The 12,517-nt window shown below is 41.8% G+C and overlaps 1 protein-coding gene across 1 annotated transcript; it reads right to left on the bottom strand.

Annotated features, from left to right (window-relative positions):
* Positions 1-4,308: 4,308 nt before the first annotated feature.
* EZH2 (enhancer of zeste 2 polycomb repressive complex 2 subunit) lies at positions 4,309-7,763 on the bottom strand. The gene has a single exon (XM_086959347.1). It carries the CDS (start codon positions 7,229-7,231, stop codon positions 5,006-5,008), a length of 2,226 nt encoding a protein of 741 aa, XP_086815473.1. The 5' UTR covers positions 7,232-7,763; the 3' UTR covers positions 4,309-5,005.
* Between the last annotated feature and the right edge of the window lie 4,754 nt (positions 7,764-12,517).

The raw sequence follows: 12,517 nt of genomic DNA, 5'->3' as shown, positions 1-12,517 counted from the left end.
CAACCTTTTTTAGTACGGGAAAATATTAGAAAAGAGTTGGTGCAAACCCAACATGAACGTTAGTAAATTTGTAGACTAAAAAGGGCATTCCAACCCTTGAACTATTTCTTACCAATACCTTCAGCCCAGTGTGTAGACCTGCAGAAATGTGGCAGCATAAGGGAATTGCTAGTATGCAACCCTACTATGGTACGAGCCCTGGCATAATTAGAGAGGTTATATCAGGACTCTTATATAATGAGATTGCTGCCGTAATTTGTCGCCGCATTACATGGCACGAAAGGGACAAGTGGATTTAGTTACAGGGAAAGTAGATTTATGAAGCAACCTGCCCCATGGACAAGTAGATATTTTATTAAATTCCACACCCCTGGTCTAACCGAGAAACACATTTATTGGGTCATGCTGCAATAAGGCTGTAAAATCTATTTCTTTAGATGAGAATATTGGTGGTGGGGGGGGGGGAGGTTTAAAAAAAAAGTAACCACTGATTTACAGTACATCCGATACAATGAACAGAAAAAAAACAAGAATTTTTTTTTTTTTTACAGGTGCAAGGAAGTAATAATGGTAACTTAAAACATGCACGAGCAGATAACATTGTATCATGTGTGTATAAAACTGTACACTGGCGTTTCCTTTACTTTTTTATTTAACCTAAACAAAATCATATTTTGAAAGTCCTAAAGAGAAATGAATAAACGCCTGATTGGAAACAGTGGTCATATACCATGCTTATACAGCCCGAAGGAAGATGTTTTAGATATAAAGTGTATAATCATTACTACTAATATGCTAACCAGTTGTAAGTGCAGGCAACTACTGTTTAGTAAAAAGAGTGAAACATGTGATCAAGGACAACAAGGTATAATAAAGTTCAGCCGTAGAGCAATGAAACAGCATGTCTGCAGCATTCTTGGATAGGTCGAGAACAGTACTTAATAAACAAGCATTTGCAATACAATAGGTCTCACATTTGAGGGAGTTTAAGCCATTGGCATTGTAAATGACAATGCATTTTATTTATCTGTTTTGACAATTAACATAAATAAAAGGCATGGTAATTAACAATGCCAATAGCACAAACTCTTGTAAATGAAAGACCTATTTCACGTCAAAGAAGCGCCTGCCATCGTCACGGGCTGCTTTAAAAGTGAAAGCGCTCATGGCGCGCCAAATATTGCAGAAAAACATGTTGCACCTGCAGGAGCATCTCATTAAAGAAAACAGTGCTTACAGACTTAGAAGACATACCATGTAACAGAAGTAAAAGCGCTAGTCCTCATGGGAGGTTACACATGAAGACAAGGCAGTACCATGGAGGAACTAACAAGCCTATTAACAAATCAGAAGCCAGCATTTACAAATAACGACAAGCCAATGAAAAATATGGGCGGAGATCAGGCAGAGCTTCAAGTCCATATTAGATACAGCATGCCTCTCAGAGCAACGTATGCGCGGTGTAGGCTCAACCTAAAAAGTAACAGTGTCAATAGAGAAGTGTTATTCTAGTTTTAGAATACTTTTTCACAGCCAGAAAAAATATGAAAAATCAAGATACACCAATGAACACTTCATCAGCACAGCAATTTCAGTGCCTTCGGAGTAGTGATATATTTACAAGACATGTTCTTTTTTCATTACAGTGGAGGAACACATTCTACAAACCAAATGAGAAAATCCGGGCTCCGAAATAAGAATAGTTTCAAGATTGCTAGGGCAAACTGCCATTTGTGAACCTAAATAATCAAATGCATTTTCAGGTTTTTTTTTCCAGTCACTCCCCTGCAACCTAGCAATACCTATTCTAGCTCATCTTTTAATGGCACCAATTAATCAGCATGAACTCACGTATCCCCTCTCCCCCCCACTCACAACTAACTCCTGTTATTTATTTGCAATATTTGTAAAATAAAACATCACTCATCTCCTAAGAGCTTTCACAGCACTGAAATAGCTGCAATCTCAAGTGTTCCAATGATCCAGTAATGGGATTAGAAATAATGAGAATCAGTATGGAAAGAGCCAGGTCTTCAGACTTTTCCTGAAAGTAAAGTGGTCTCTGTGAGGGGGATGTCAAGTGTCAGTAAATTCCATTGGGCCACTGTTAGACAGGAAAACGAGCGACTCCCTGTCCCCACTTATTAAAAGCGCATTGTTTTGGCTAATACTAAATTCTGAGATCTCAGATTACGGATGGTTTATGTAAATCTAGTTTATGATGTAGTGACCTTGCTCCAGTATTGTAAAGTGTCTTATGCGTATGACAGGGGATTTTTAACTTTGCTCTTTTGCACATAAGCAGTCTGTGGAGGATTTTTTTAATATACTGAAGCTGAGCTGAATCTGTCTTTATTATAAATCCACCTAGCAGCTGCATCTTGGATTAGTTGGAGTCAGGAAAACAGTTTTCCATGCAAACGTACAAAGCATTTCTGTAGTCCAGCCGACTCATTAGCAGAACTTGAACTACGGTTCTGCACAGACCCAACAGAAAAGCTTCATCAGAAGTTTAAATACATGGAAACATATGCCACATGTGGCATTTACTTGCTCCAGCATAGATACAGAATTATCAATCATAATTACCGCGTACGTCACAGCTTTCTTTGGCTCAGGGCTGAGCCAAGGGTGTCTGGCCACCAGGAGTGCCAAATTGGTTGGAGGTCCACCAAAGGGTAGTATCTCTGTCTTTTCTGCATGCAACTTTGGATATTGTGCCCTAATCCAGCCAATGACATTGGTTAGGCAGCGCTTAAGGGTTTCCCTAGTTTCCTGGGGATTGTCTCCTAATGATATCACCAGCTGTGCATCATCTGCATAGGAACAAATTTCAAATCAACATTTCCTGACAATTTTTGCAATATTTGAGACATACACATTAAAATGCATAGGACTGAAGGAGCACTGGGTGGGACTTAACATTTGGACATACGTGGGGGTGACCAAAATGTGTCCGGCTGTATAGCTTGTGTCCTATTCAGAAACAAGTGAAAACATTAAGGCTTTGGGGTGAATCCCTATCTCAAACAGGTTTTAATGCATCATTAAGCGATGAGATACAGTGCCAAAGGCAACAAACAGACTGGTCATAGTAAAATCAAAACTGCGACCTTGCCCTGGTCTACCTCGAAACTAATGTGATTAATTACAGCAAGTAGAGTACATTCGGTGCTATTGTTTTTTTTATATGAATCAAGTTTGAGAGGAGTCTATCAAGCTATTGTGCTCCAAAAAGGCAGTAAGTTGGGCATTTATGAGTCTTTCAAGGACTTGTGACATGTAAGGGAGCAATGAGATTGGTCGATTGTTTGATAAAATGGTGGCGTCAATGCCAGTTATTAATTTGAGGGGGGTGGGGGGGGGGGGGGGACTATTAACGCTTGCTTTCAGGCGTGCTGATATTCTTCAGAAGACAAGGACAAGTGAAAAATGTGCTAAAACTGGTTGCCAAGATGTCTAGTGAGAGTCAAACTTGGAGCTTCCGTTATCATTTTTTCAATCTGCTCAACGGAACATGTAAATCTACCCAATTCGCTATTGCCTGATGTTAGGGAGGTGAAGTGATCCCAAAGGCCCCCCATCTAAATTAGGTGGATTTCAAAAGAATGTGTAAATACTGTCAATTTTATCTGGAAAGGAATTACTAAATTGTTCACAAAGGCTGGGGTAATAGACAATTGCCTGTGGTGGGCAAATTGGTTGAGCAATTTTACAATTTTAAAGAGCCCCATTGGAGAATTCCTTAAATGCAAAAGAAACTATAGCATAATTTGCAGCTGGAGAAAATAAATAACGCTAGATGGTAGAGACATCCATTCTAAAATAAGGACAATGCACAACAGCTTACCGGAGTACATTTGTGCCTATCTAAGGGGCTTCTGCACCTGAAAGAATGAGTGATGAGGCGCTTTGTCTGGAAACAGCAGTTTTACAACTGTTGGTACAACTCATGTATGCTCTTCGACTTCAATAATGTAGCAGACCCGAAGGTGTCCCAGGCAATAGGATTAGTTTACCATACATTTGTTCTTTTCATTGTAAAATTAAGTGTGGGCTTGCACGTCAGAATGTGTGTCACACTCAGGCTAGATGGCCACAGGCCGGTGTGGCTTGATTGCCACACCCGCCTGTGGCGTACCCATATTCATATCCGTGTTAGCTACTGACATGAGCAATGTGAAAAATGGGTATTAACTCCAAACAATTGGTGTTAGAATGGAACTGTATGTGCATGTATCTGGTGACAAACATAAGGTTGATGAACTATTGATATGTTTCTGTGGTGTTTGTAGATAATAAAACAGGTTTTGTTGAGAAGAATGCAATCACCAATTTTTATTGAATATATAAGGCATTTAAAAATAGAAAATAGTTAAAAACGTGTACACCTCCAGTTACCAAGTACTCCACAGAAATTCAATTCTACTGCCATCAGCCCAATCTACTTTTGAATGAGTCCAATCTTTCTGGTGCTTTTAGGAGGGTTTACGTGGAGTCTAAGTGCTTGTGGTCAGCTCAGTAGAAAACGTTTGGGTGTCCTTTTGTCTTGCTTTGGGCGAGTGAATATTCTGCTGTTTGTGACATTAAATGATTTTAATGTTCAAAAATTGTCGTCCTAAAGTTTTTGGGCTAATGCTACGAAACGTTCTAGTCTCTTGCTATTGGTTAGTTTTTTTCTAGCAGTACCAATTAGTCAGTCAAATACGTATTCTGTTCAGGTTATTTCTTCTAGTGACGGCGAGTCAGTTTTGTTAATTCAAGTATTTTTATCCAGGTTGACTATGCACCAAAACAAAGTATTGTATAATGTAACTGTTAAAAAAGCTTGGAGGCGACAATACAAAACTACTGTATAAGAGTGTCACTACGAATTTCTTAAGCTACAAAAAGGTCGTTCGCACATTTCAAGGCAAATTTATTTTAACACCAAAAATGATCCCGAGTTGTAGAATATTCCTGAAGAGGTTATTAAGGCAGACGTTTGGTGATGAGGTAGTTGCAGTTATGGAATTTCCATTTCTCTCTCGATGCCAACATATTTAAGAGCGTCCGCCTGACTATATCGGTAATCAAAGAATAGTTCTTCGCCAGTCTGAATGGCTCTTTTAGCAAAAATGCCTATTCTGTGATCCCCATTAACCATCATAACTTTTGCATAGCAGTTGGGATTTACAGAATGATTTGCAAATCGGATCTTGTTACCCTTGCGAGTTGCGTCCACAACAAAATCGTTGTTCAAGTTGAAAAGAAAGCTGCACATGTACTTATCGTACACTTTCCCTCTGCGATCAGCTTCATCCTGAGAAATAATCTCACCACAGTATTCGGAGATAAATTCGTTCTTCTGCACTGGTTCTTTGATAAAAATACCCCAACCTGCCACGTCCGAAGGCGCCAGAAGCAAATGTTTTTTGGATCCCCTCTGTATGCTGCAGTTCTTGCAGGATACATTCTTGCTTTCCCAGTGATCAGATGCGCCACACGTCAGGCACAGGTCAGGATCACACTCACGCACAGCTAGGTAACAGGGGCACTGTTTGGTGTTACATTGAGCTTTGCAACGACATCCAGGGAAGCGATTCTGGCATTCAGAGCTGCACTGGCAGAACTTCTCACAGAAATTCTGTGCAGTCACGCAGGGGCAGGAGCCGTCACATGGCTGGCGTGGGTGATCACATGGTTGGTAATTGTACACATGATTAGACGAACCGTCCTTTTTCAGTTGGATTTTTCTACAGTGAGCTGCCCACAATCTGTGCTTTCTCTTCTTCTTTCGCGGAGGAGTATCAATATCTTCAGCAGGAGCTGGGGCGATTATGCTCGATTCCTTTACTCTAAATTCGTACACCTGCCGGCAGGTCTTTGTCCCAATAAGCTTGGCGATTGTGCAGAAATTGTCGTAGTACGTGCCAATGAGAACTCTGAACAAGGAGGCTTCAGAACCGCTCCATTCGACGTCCTCCGGGGGTTCAATATTCGGCTTCATCTTAACTGGTGTTTGACAGCGGGAAGTTTCCTCTGATGAACTAGACGTTTCGCCTTCCTTTTCGTACTCTTCCTTGTCATGCTCGCCGCCGGTTTCTGTTTCACCTTCGCGGTCGCTGTCCGTATCTTTGGACTCGGACACCGTGGGCGTGCTGGGCCTGCTGGCGTTGTTGGCCCGCCCTCTGCGGCGGCCGCTCTGGCGCTTCGGCGGCGTCTCCACCCGCTCCGCGGTCAGAGCGGCGGCAAACTCCCGTGCACCTTCCAGCAGCTGGTAGCACTGAGGCCCGCAGGGCTTGCCGTCCGTCACCGCTTCGTTGTTCTTCCTCTTGTAGGTGTTGGGGGTGGCGCGCAGCGGGTGCAAGAAGCAGTCGTACTTGACGCAGCGCCGGCAGAAGAGCGTGTGGAAGGAGTGCAAGCTCTGCTCCCGCTGCACCGACCTGGCGTTGGGCCCGTCGATATTGGGGGTGCACTCCGGGGGGAGCGCCCCTGGGGGCTGCTGCACCGTCAGCTCCTTGTACTTCTCCCTCAGCTCCTCTGCCGTCCCCTTGTCCGGAAAGAGCGAGGAGATGGCTTCGAAGATCTTGTCAGACGGCAATCTCTGTACCTGGTGGCCGATGTTGTCAAAGCCCGCGCCCTCCTGATAACTCTGACCCCCCGGGCCTTCGTTTACAGCGGTGTCCTCTTCATCCTCGTCGTCGCTGTAGAGCAAGAGGGCGCCGACCAGCTCCACGAAGATCTCGTCGTTGATAAAGCCGCACTCCCGGTCCCCGTGCACCTTCCCGTCGTAGTTCTTGATGAGCTCCTCGATGAACGTGCCGTCCTGGTCCAGCACCTCGTCCCCCATGTAGGGGATGTTGTGCAGCACCGTCTCGTCCTCCACCATGAAGTTCTGCTGCAGGGGAGACCACGAGTACATGATGGGCACCGAGGCCACGGCGTTCAGCGTCCGCAGGGGCACGGTCTGCGCCGGGAAGTCCCAGTCGCTGGTGACCGAGCCCTCGCGGGCGCCCTGCAGGGAGCTCACCTGGGGCCCGGCGGATACGGGCTGGATGCGCCGTCGCGCCCACTCCAGGTTCAAGGCTTCCGTCCGCTCCATGATCTTCTGCCGGTTGGAGTTAAACGCGCTCTTCACCACGTCTGCCCGGCGGAAGCGCTTCAGCTGCCGGAGGCGCATGTACTCGGACTTCACGCGCCTCCGCCAACGGACCGGACCCTTCTCCGACTTTTTCCCCATCTGACCCATGGCTGCCAGATCCGCCGGCACCGCTCGGGGCTGGGGAAAGCCGCTAACTTCAACCGCTCACAGGTCTCCCGGCGGCGTCGGCTCTCTTCTTCCGCCGAAGATTTTAGGCGCCAAGTCAGTCAGTTCGTTTTTGTGCGCTCCTGGCAGCCCTCCAGCCCCGTCTGTCTTCTAGTTTTACTGCTTGTTTTGTTTCAAGGCTGTGTAGTCTTTTTTCTGCTGCTAGGAGCAAAGTCTTTCTATATTTTCCAGCTAAATTTGTATTGTGTTGCCGTTAAGTCTTTCTTCGTTTGACATTTCTACTGTAGTTTGTCGCACGCGTCTTACATAATAAAATCTTTTTTTGAAAAGTTATGGCACACTGTTAGGACAGGAGACCGAGGTACAAAGGCCCACACGCAGGGGAAAGCCGGAGGAGCTGCTCCTGACACGTGCAAGTCAAAACCACCCAACATAAAATAAAATAAAAACACCAATCATTCTGTTACGTCATATAAGTACATACATACGTGTTCTATGAGATTACATCATAATGCTGGTAACAACCAAATGAACACTGTAAACAGGAATAAAATAAAACCTCTAAATAAACATGCTTGGACAATGCAACTCATATACTATGTACAACATTTCTTTTCTTTGAAAACAATAAAACAGATTTTAATATAAAACAAAAACATCAAAGCTTTTAGGCATTTTGAAAATCATCTTTCAGACTGTGAACCATCTTGATTGTAGTAGATATGTTTATTGATTGATTATTTAAAATCTTTACCAAAAGAGAATTAACAATATACAGTAAAAGTAAAATAAGTGATACTTTCATAATCTTAAAAATTCAGAAATATAAACAGTATCATAGTTAATTTTTTTTTTAATTCAATTTTTTTTCCATGCACTTGTTAAAAATTTTGAGAGGGCAGAGTTAATAAGTATATCTTCCAAGCAAAGACATTGGATTAGTGCTTGTCTACATGTCCATATTGATCTTTCATTGAAATGCCTTTTTAAAAGTGTTAATCTTTCATTTTTTAGTTCCGGGCAAGGCACAATAGATGTATGATGTTTTCTTCTCCTGCATTACACAATCGACATGATATATTATTTTCAAGCATTTTCCACGGCAGTGCATGAGATTCTCCGGGCAGAATTCCGAACCGGGATTTCATGAATATATTTTTATTTTTATATTTCTAAGTCCAAGCTGTATTCAAATATTTTTGCAGACTTTTTTTTTTGTAACTGTTTATTATAGACCAAGCATGTTTCCTTTTGACCAGGGACTCTTTGTCACTTATTACAGATAAAATATCAGTTGTCTTATTTACAATTTTTTTTAAAGATTCATGAGGAATAGTGGTCAACCAAGTCTCCTTAAGCCCAAATTCATCCAAAGCCTTCTCGAGATACTTCCAAGCAGATAATTTACTATTGCCCTCTACTTCTTTCCATAAAAACTTTGAGATTAAATTGTCCTTGTCATTTTTTACCCTATACCATACTTTAATTGTGTTACCCATTCGAGCATGTAGTTGGTTATTCAAGCCAAATTCTAATCTAATTTGGGACTGTGAGGCATTTTTAGGTAAGCTGAAAAGGGATCGAAAAGTTTGAGATTTCTTTGTTTATTATTATTGCGTCCTTTCCGTTCAATGCTTCACTGCCATAGGTCAGGGAAGGTAGCAATTTTGCAGATATGACTTTAAGTAGCGGCTGGAAGGTTAAATTGCTGGTGGATTTTTTTTATCATACCAAATGCATCTGTTAGTGAGTTCGCCTGCCGGGCGATTTCCAATTTCTGAGGTTTAAAGCTACCATTATCATCAAAAACCAGTCCTAGGTATCTATAGGTTTTAGTTTGCTCCAGTTTTCCCTTACCTAAGAACCATTTCATATTGTATTTCCTTCTTGGATTTTTTGAGACAACCATAACTTTAGATTTTGATTCATTTATTACAATTTTATTTTTTATTGCGTACTCCTGTATACGTGTAATTAACCTTTGTAAGCCCACCTTTGTTCTACTTAAAAGAATAACATCTGCATATAGCAAATTTGATATGTGCTTATCTGCAAGTTTCGGTGGATGGGCATTTATCTTGTTCAATGCTTTGGTTAGATCAGTTAAAAACAGATTAAATAATAAAGGTGCAAATACGCAGCCTTGCTTAACACCGCCAAGCGTTGGTATTTCCCCAGTTAATGATCTGCCGTTCCCAATACGAACTTTGGCCCAGGTTTTTTTTATAAAGGAGACTGATCAGGTATATTAAAGGCAGAGGAATCCCTTGTGCTTGTAACTTTTTCCATAAAAGATCTCTGTTGACACAGTCAAAAGCTGATTTAAAATCAACAAAACATAGAAACAGTGATTCACCCTTTAAGATTGCCTTTTCCATTAAAATAGATAGTGCCAGGATATTAGAGGATGTACCAAGTCCTTTAATGAAGCCGGTTTAGTTTGGTGGAAGGATATTTTTCTTTTTTACCACGTCAGATAAGATTGTTAGCAGATAGGATTCAAAAAGTTTTGCATCAGTGTCTTGTAGCGTTATTAAACGATAGTTTTCAGGAAGCGCCCAATCTCCTTTTTTAAAAATTAGGGGATATTAAGGAGCCTCTCCAGCTTTCAGTTATCTCCCCTTTACTAGCTATTTCTTTAAAGACCTTTACAAGTAGTTCGGCCCATGTTTCTGGATCATCTTTGTATACAGAAAAAAGATATCCCGTTCGGTCCTGGTGCTCCATTTTTTTGCTTCTTTATTAGTTTAACAATCTGCTCCTGTGTTATCTCCATGACTGGTTCTTGATTTGTTATTGCAGTTTCCTTCCATAGGTTATGGTCTTCAATTCCCTGTACTGCTGGATGTGGATTTAAATTTATTTTATTTTATTTATTTTATTTTTTACATTTGTATGGCGCTCAGCTACCCAACAAGGGTTTCCCGGCACCTATGACATTAGGTTGGACTAAGGTATAAGCGGAGTTAGATTTTAGCTCAGTTGTTTCTGGAAAAGCCAGGTTTTTACATATTTCCGGAAGCTAGCGTAGTTTTCCTCTTTCCGGATATGTGGGGGGAGTGTGTTCCACAGAATTGGCCCTCTGACAGAAAACGATCTGCCGCCAGTTCTTTGCAGTCTAAAACTGGGAACAGCGAAATTTGCTGCAGTTTGGGAGCGTAAGTTTCTTGTTGGTAGGTAAGGGGTGGCTAACGCTTGTAGATAGGTAGGTGCCGTTTGATCTTAAACATGTAGGTCAGGGTTTTGAAGCTAATCCGGTGTCAAACTTGCTTTTATGATAATGAAATTTTATCGAAATAAAGCTTTTTTTTGACTTTGGCTAATCCGGTGTTCAATCCTGAGCCAATGTAGATCGTTCAGGTATTTTGATATTCTTTCAGACTTTGGTATCCTGCACACGAGTCTTGCGGCTGAGTTTTGCATCATTTGGAGTCGCTTGATCACTGCTAGATTTGAGCTCAGGTAGAGGATGTTTCCGTAGTCAATACGTGATGTTATTAGTGCGTTGATTATGGTTTTTTGTGTGGCAAGGGGCAGCATCCATGTGATTTTTTTCAGCCATTTTATTATGGTGAAGCATAGGCCTGCGACTTTGTTTGCCTGCTGTTTCATTGACAGAGCATTGTCAATAATGACTCCTAGATTTCTTACCTGTGTTGCTGGAGAGGGAAGGGTACCCAACTCAGGGGGCCAATGGGAGGAATTCCAGAGCTCCTTATTTTTGCCTAGTAGGAGGATTTCGGTTTTATCACCGTTTAATTTCAGCTGGTTGGTGGTCATCCAGTTGAAGATTTTCTGGAGTCCAATTTTGAGGAGAGAAGGGGCTGAGGGATTTGACTCTGATAGTGAGAAAATAATTTGGGAGTCATCTGCGTAGGTCATTAATGTTAGGCCTGCGCAGTCCGCTAGGTCGGCCAGAGGTCTAAGGTACAGGTTAAAAAACAGCGGGCTCAGGATGGAGCCCTGTGGTACTCCATGTGGGGCAAGAAAAGTATCTGAGCAGGCAAGGCTGGATTTGATCTGGAAGGTTCTCTCGGTAAGAAAGGACTTAATCCACTGTAGGGCGTCCCTGCGAATGCCATTTCTCTCCAGTGTGGCCAGGAGAATTTTGTGAGATATGGTATCAAACGCCGCACTCAAATCTAAAAAATGGCTTAAAAAATGTACCCATTCAGTTTCAGTCAACACTGATGAGATTATCACTTTATCCGGCCTATTTAGGGTATTAACCATCTTCCAGAATTCCCTCGAATTTCCTAGGTTACTAGCATAGAATATATGAGTCCAGAGAGCGTTATTGGCTTCGTTTTTTTCATTCCATATTATCTTCTTTAAATTTTTATTTGCCACTTTCAGGGCCGTTCTAGTTTCTTCTTTATCTGGGAATTTAGTCAGCTCTTTCCTTAATTTATTTCTGGTTCGATTCATTTTCTGCACTGCGTGTGTCAGATTAATATAGGTTACCCTTTTTATTATCTGAGTCATTTGGCCATCTCTAAAGATATTGGGATTACCTTTACTGGTAGGCAATTTGGCAGTGAAACTGGCCCATTGTTCGACTGCTGATGCAAATGGTGCCTCTTGGCTGCATTCCCGTAGCCGTTTTAGAGCCAAATCGCTTGTTAGTTGGTTGTTTCGAGATTGTTTCCCAAATTAACTTTTTATAATTAACGGTTCCAACTTGACCTTCAGTTGTTAGATAGATTTGGTGATTTTTATTTTTGAATGTTGTGGTAATGATTTGCTGACTATGATCACTCTCCAAGACTTGCTTTAAATGGTATGATGTACAGTTGCCAAAGATATTTAGTGATACCATAGTATAGTCTATGCGTGATTTAGTACTGTGGGTGTAATAGGACCATGCTGGCGGTGAGTCTGTTGGAAATCTTCCATTGAGTATTCGTAACCCCAAGGCTTCCATATCCTTTATAAAATGTATACCCAATTGTTGGAGACCTTGTTTATTCAAAGGGTCTGTTACCTGAACCGGGATTGAACGTTGGTGGTCTTGTGATTGCGTTACTTCGTCCCTGGTAAATGGTATTAAAAGATTGAGATTGAAGTCTCCTGAAATAATAAAATCCATAAACGGGTCCTCAATCCTTTGTTCAAGCAGGTACGTTGACAGTGCTGCGCACATGGTTTTCCTGGAGATGAGTGTAGGAGGGATATATATATTAATCAGCTTCAGTGATCTTTTTTGTCTGTACATCGAATACCTTACTAATATAGACTGAAGCTTCGTACTGTTTGTAAATATTTCAG

Source organism: Lissotriton vulgaris, chromosome 2_2, assembly GCF_964263255.1.
Source record: "Lissotriton vulgaris chromosome 2_2, aLisVul1.2, whole genome shotgun sequence".
Taxonomy (NCBI): Eukaryota; Metazoa; Chordata; class Amphibia; order Caudata; family Salamandridae; genus Lissotriton; species Lissotriton vulgaris.
This window is presented reverse-complemented; position numbering and strand designations above follow the sequence as displayed.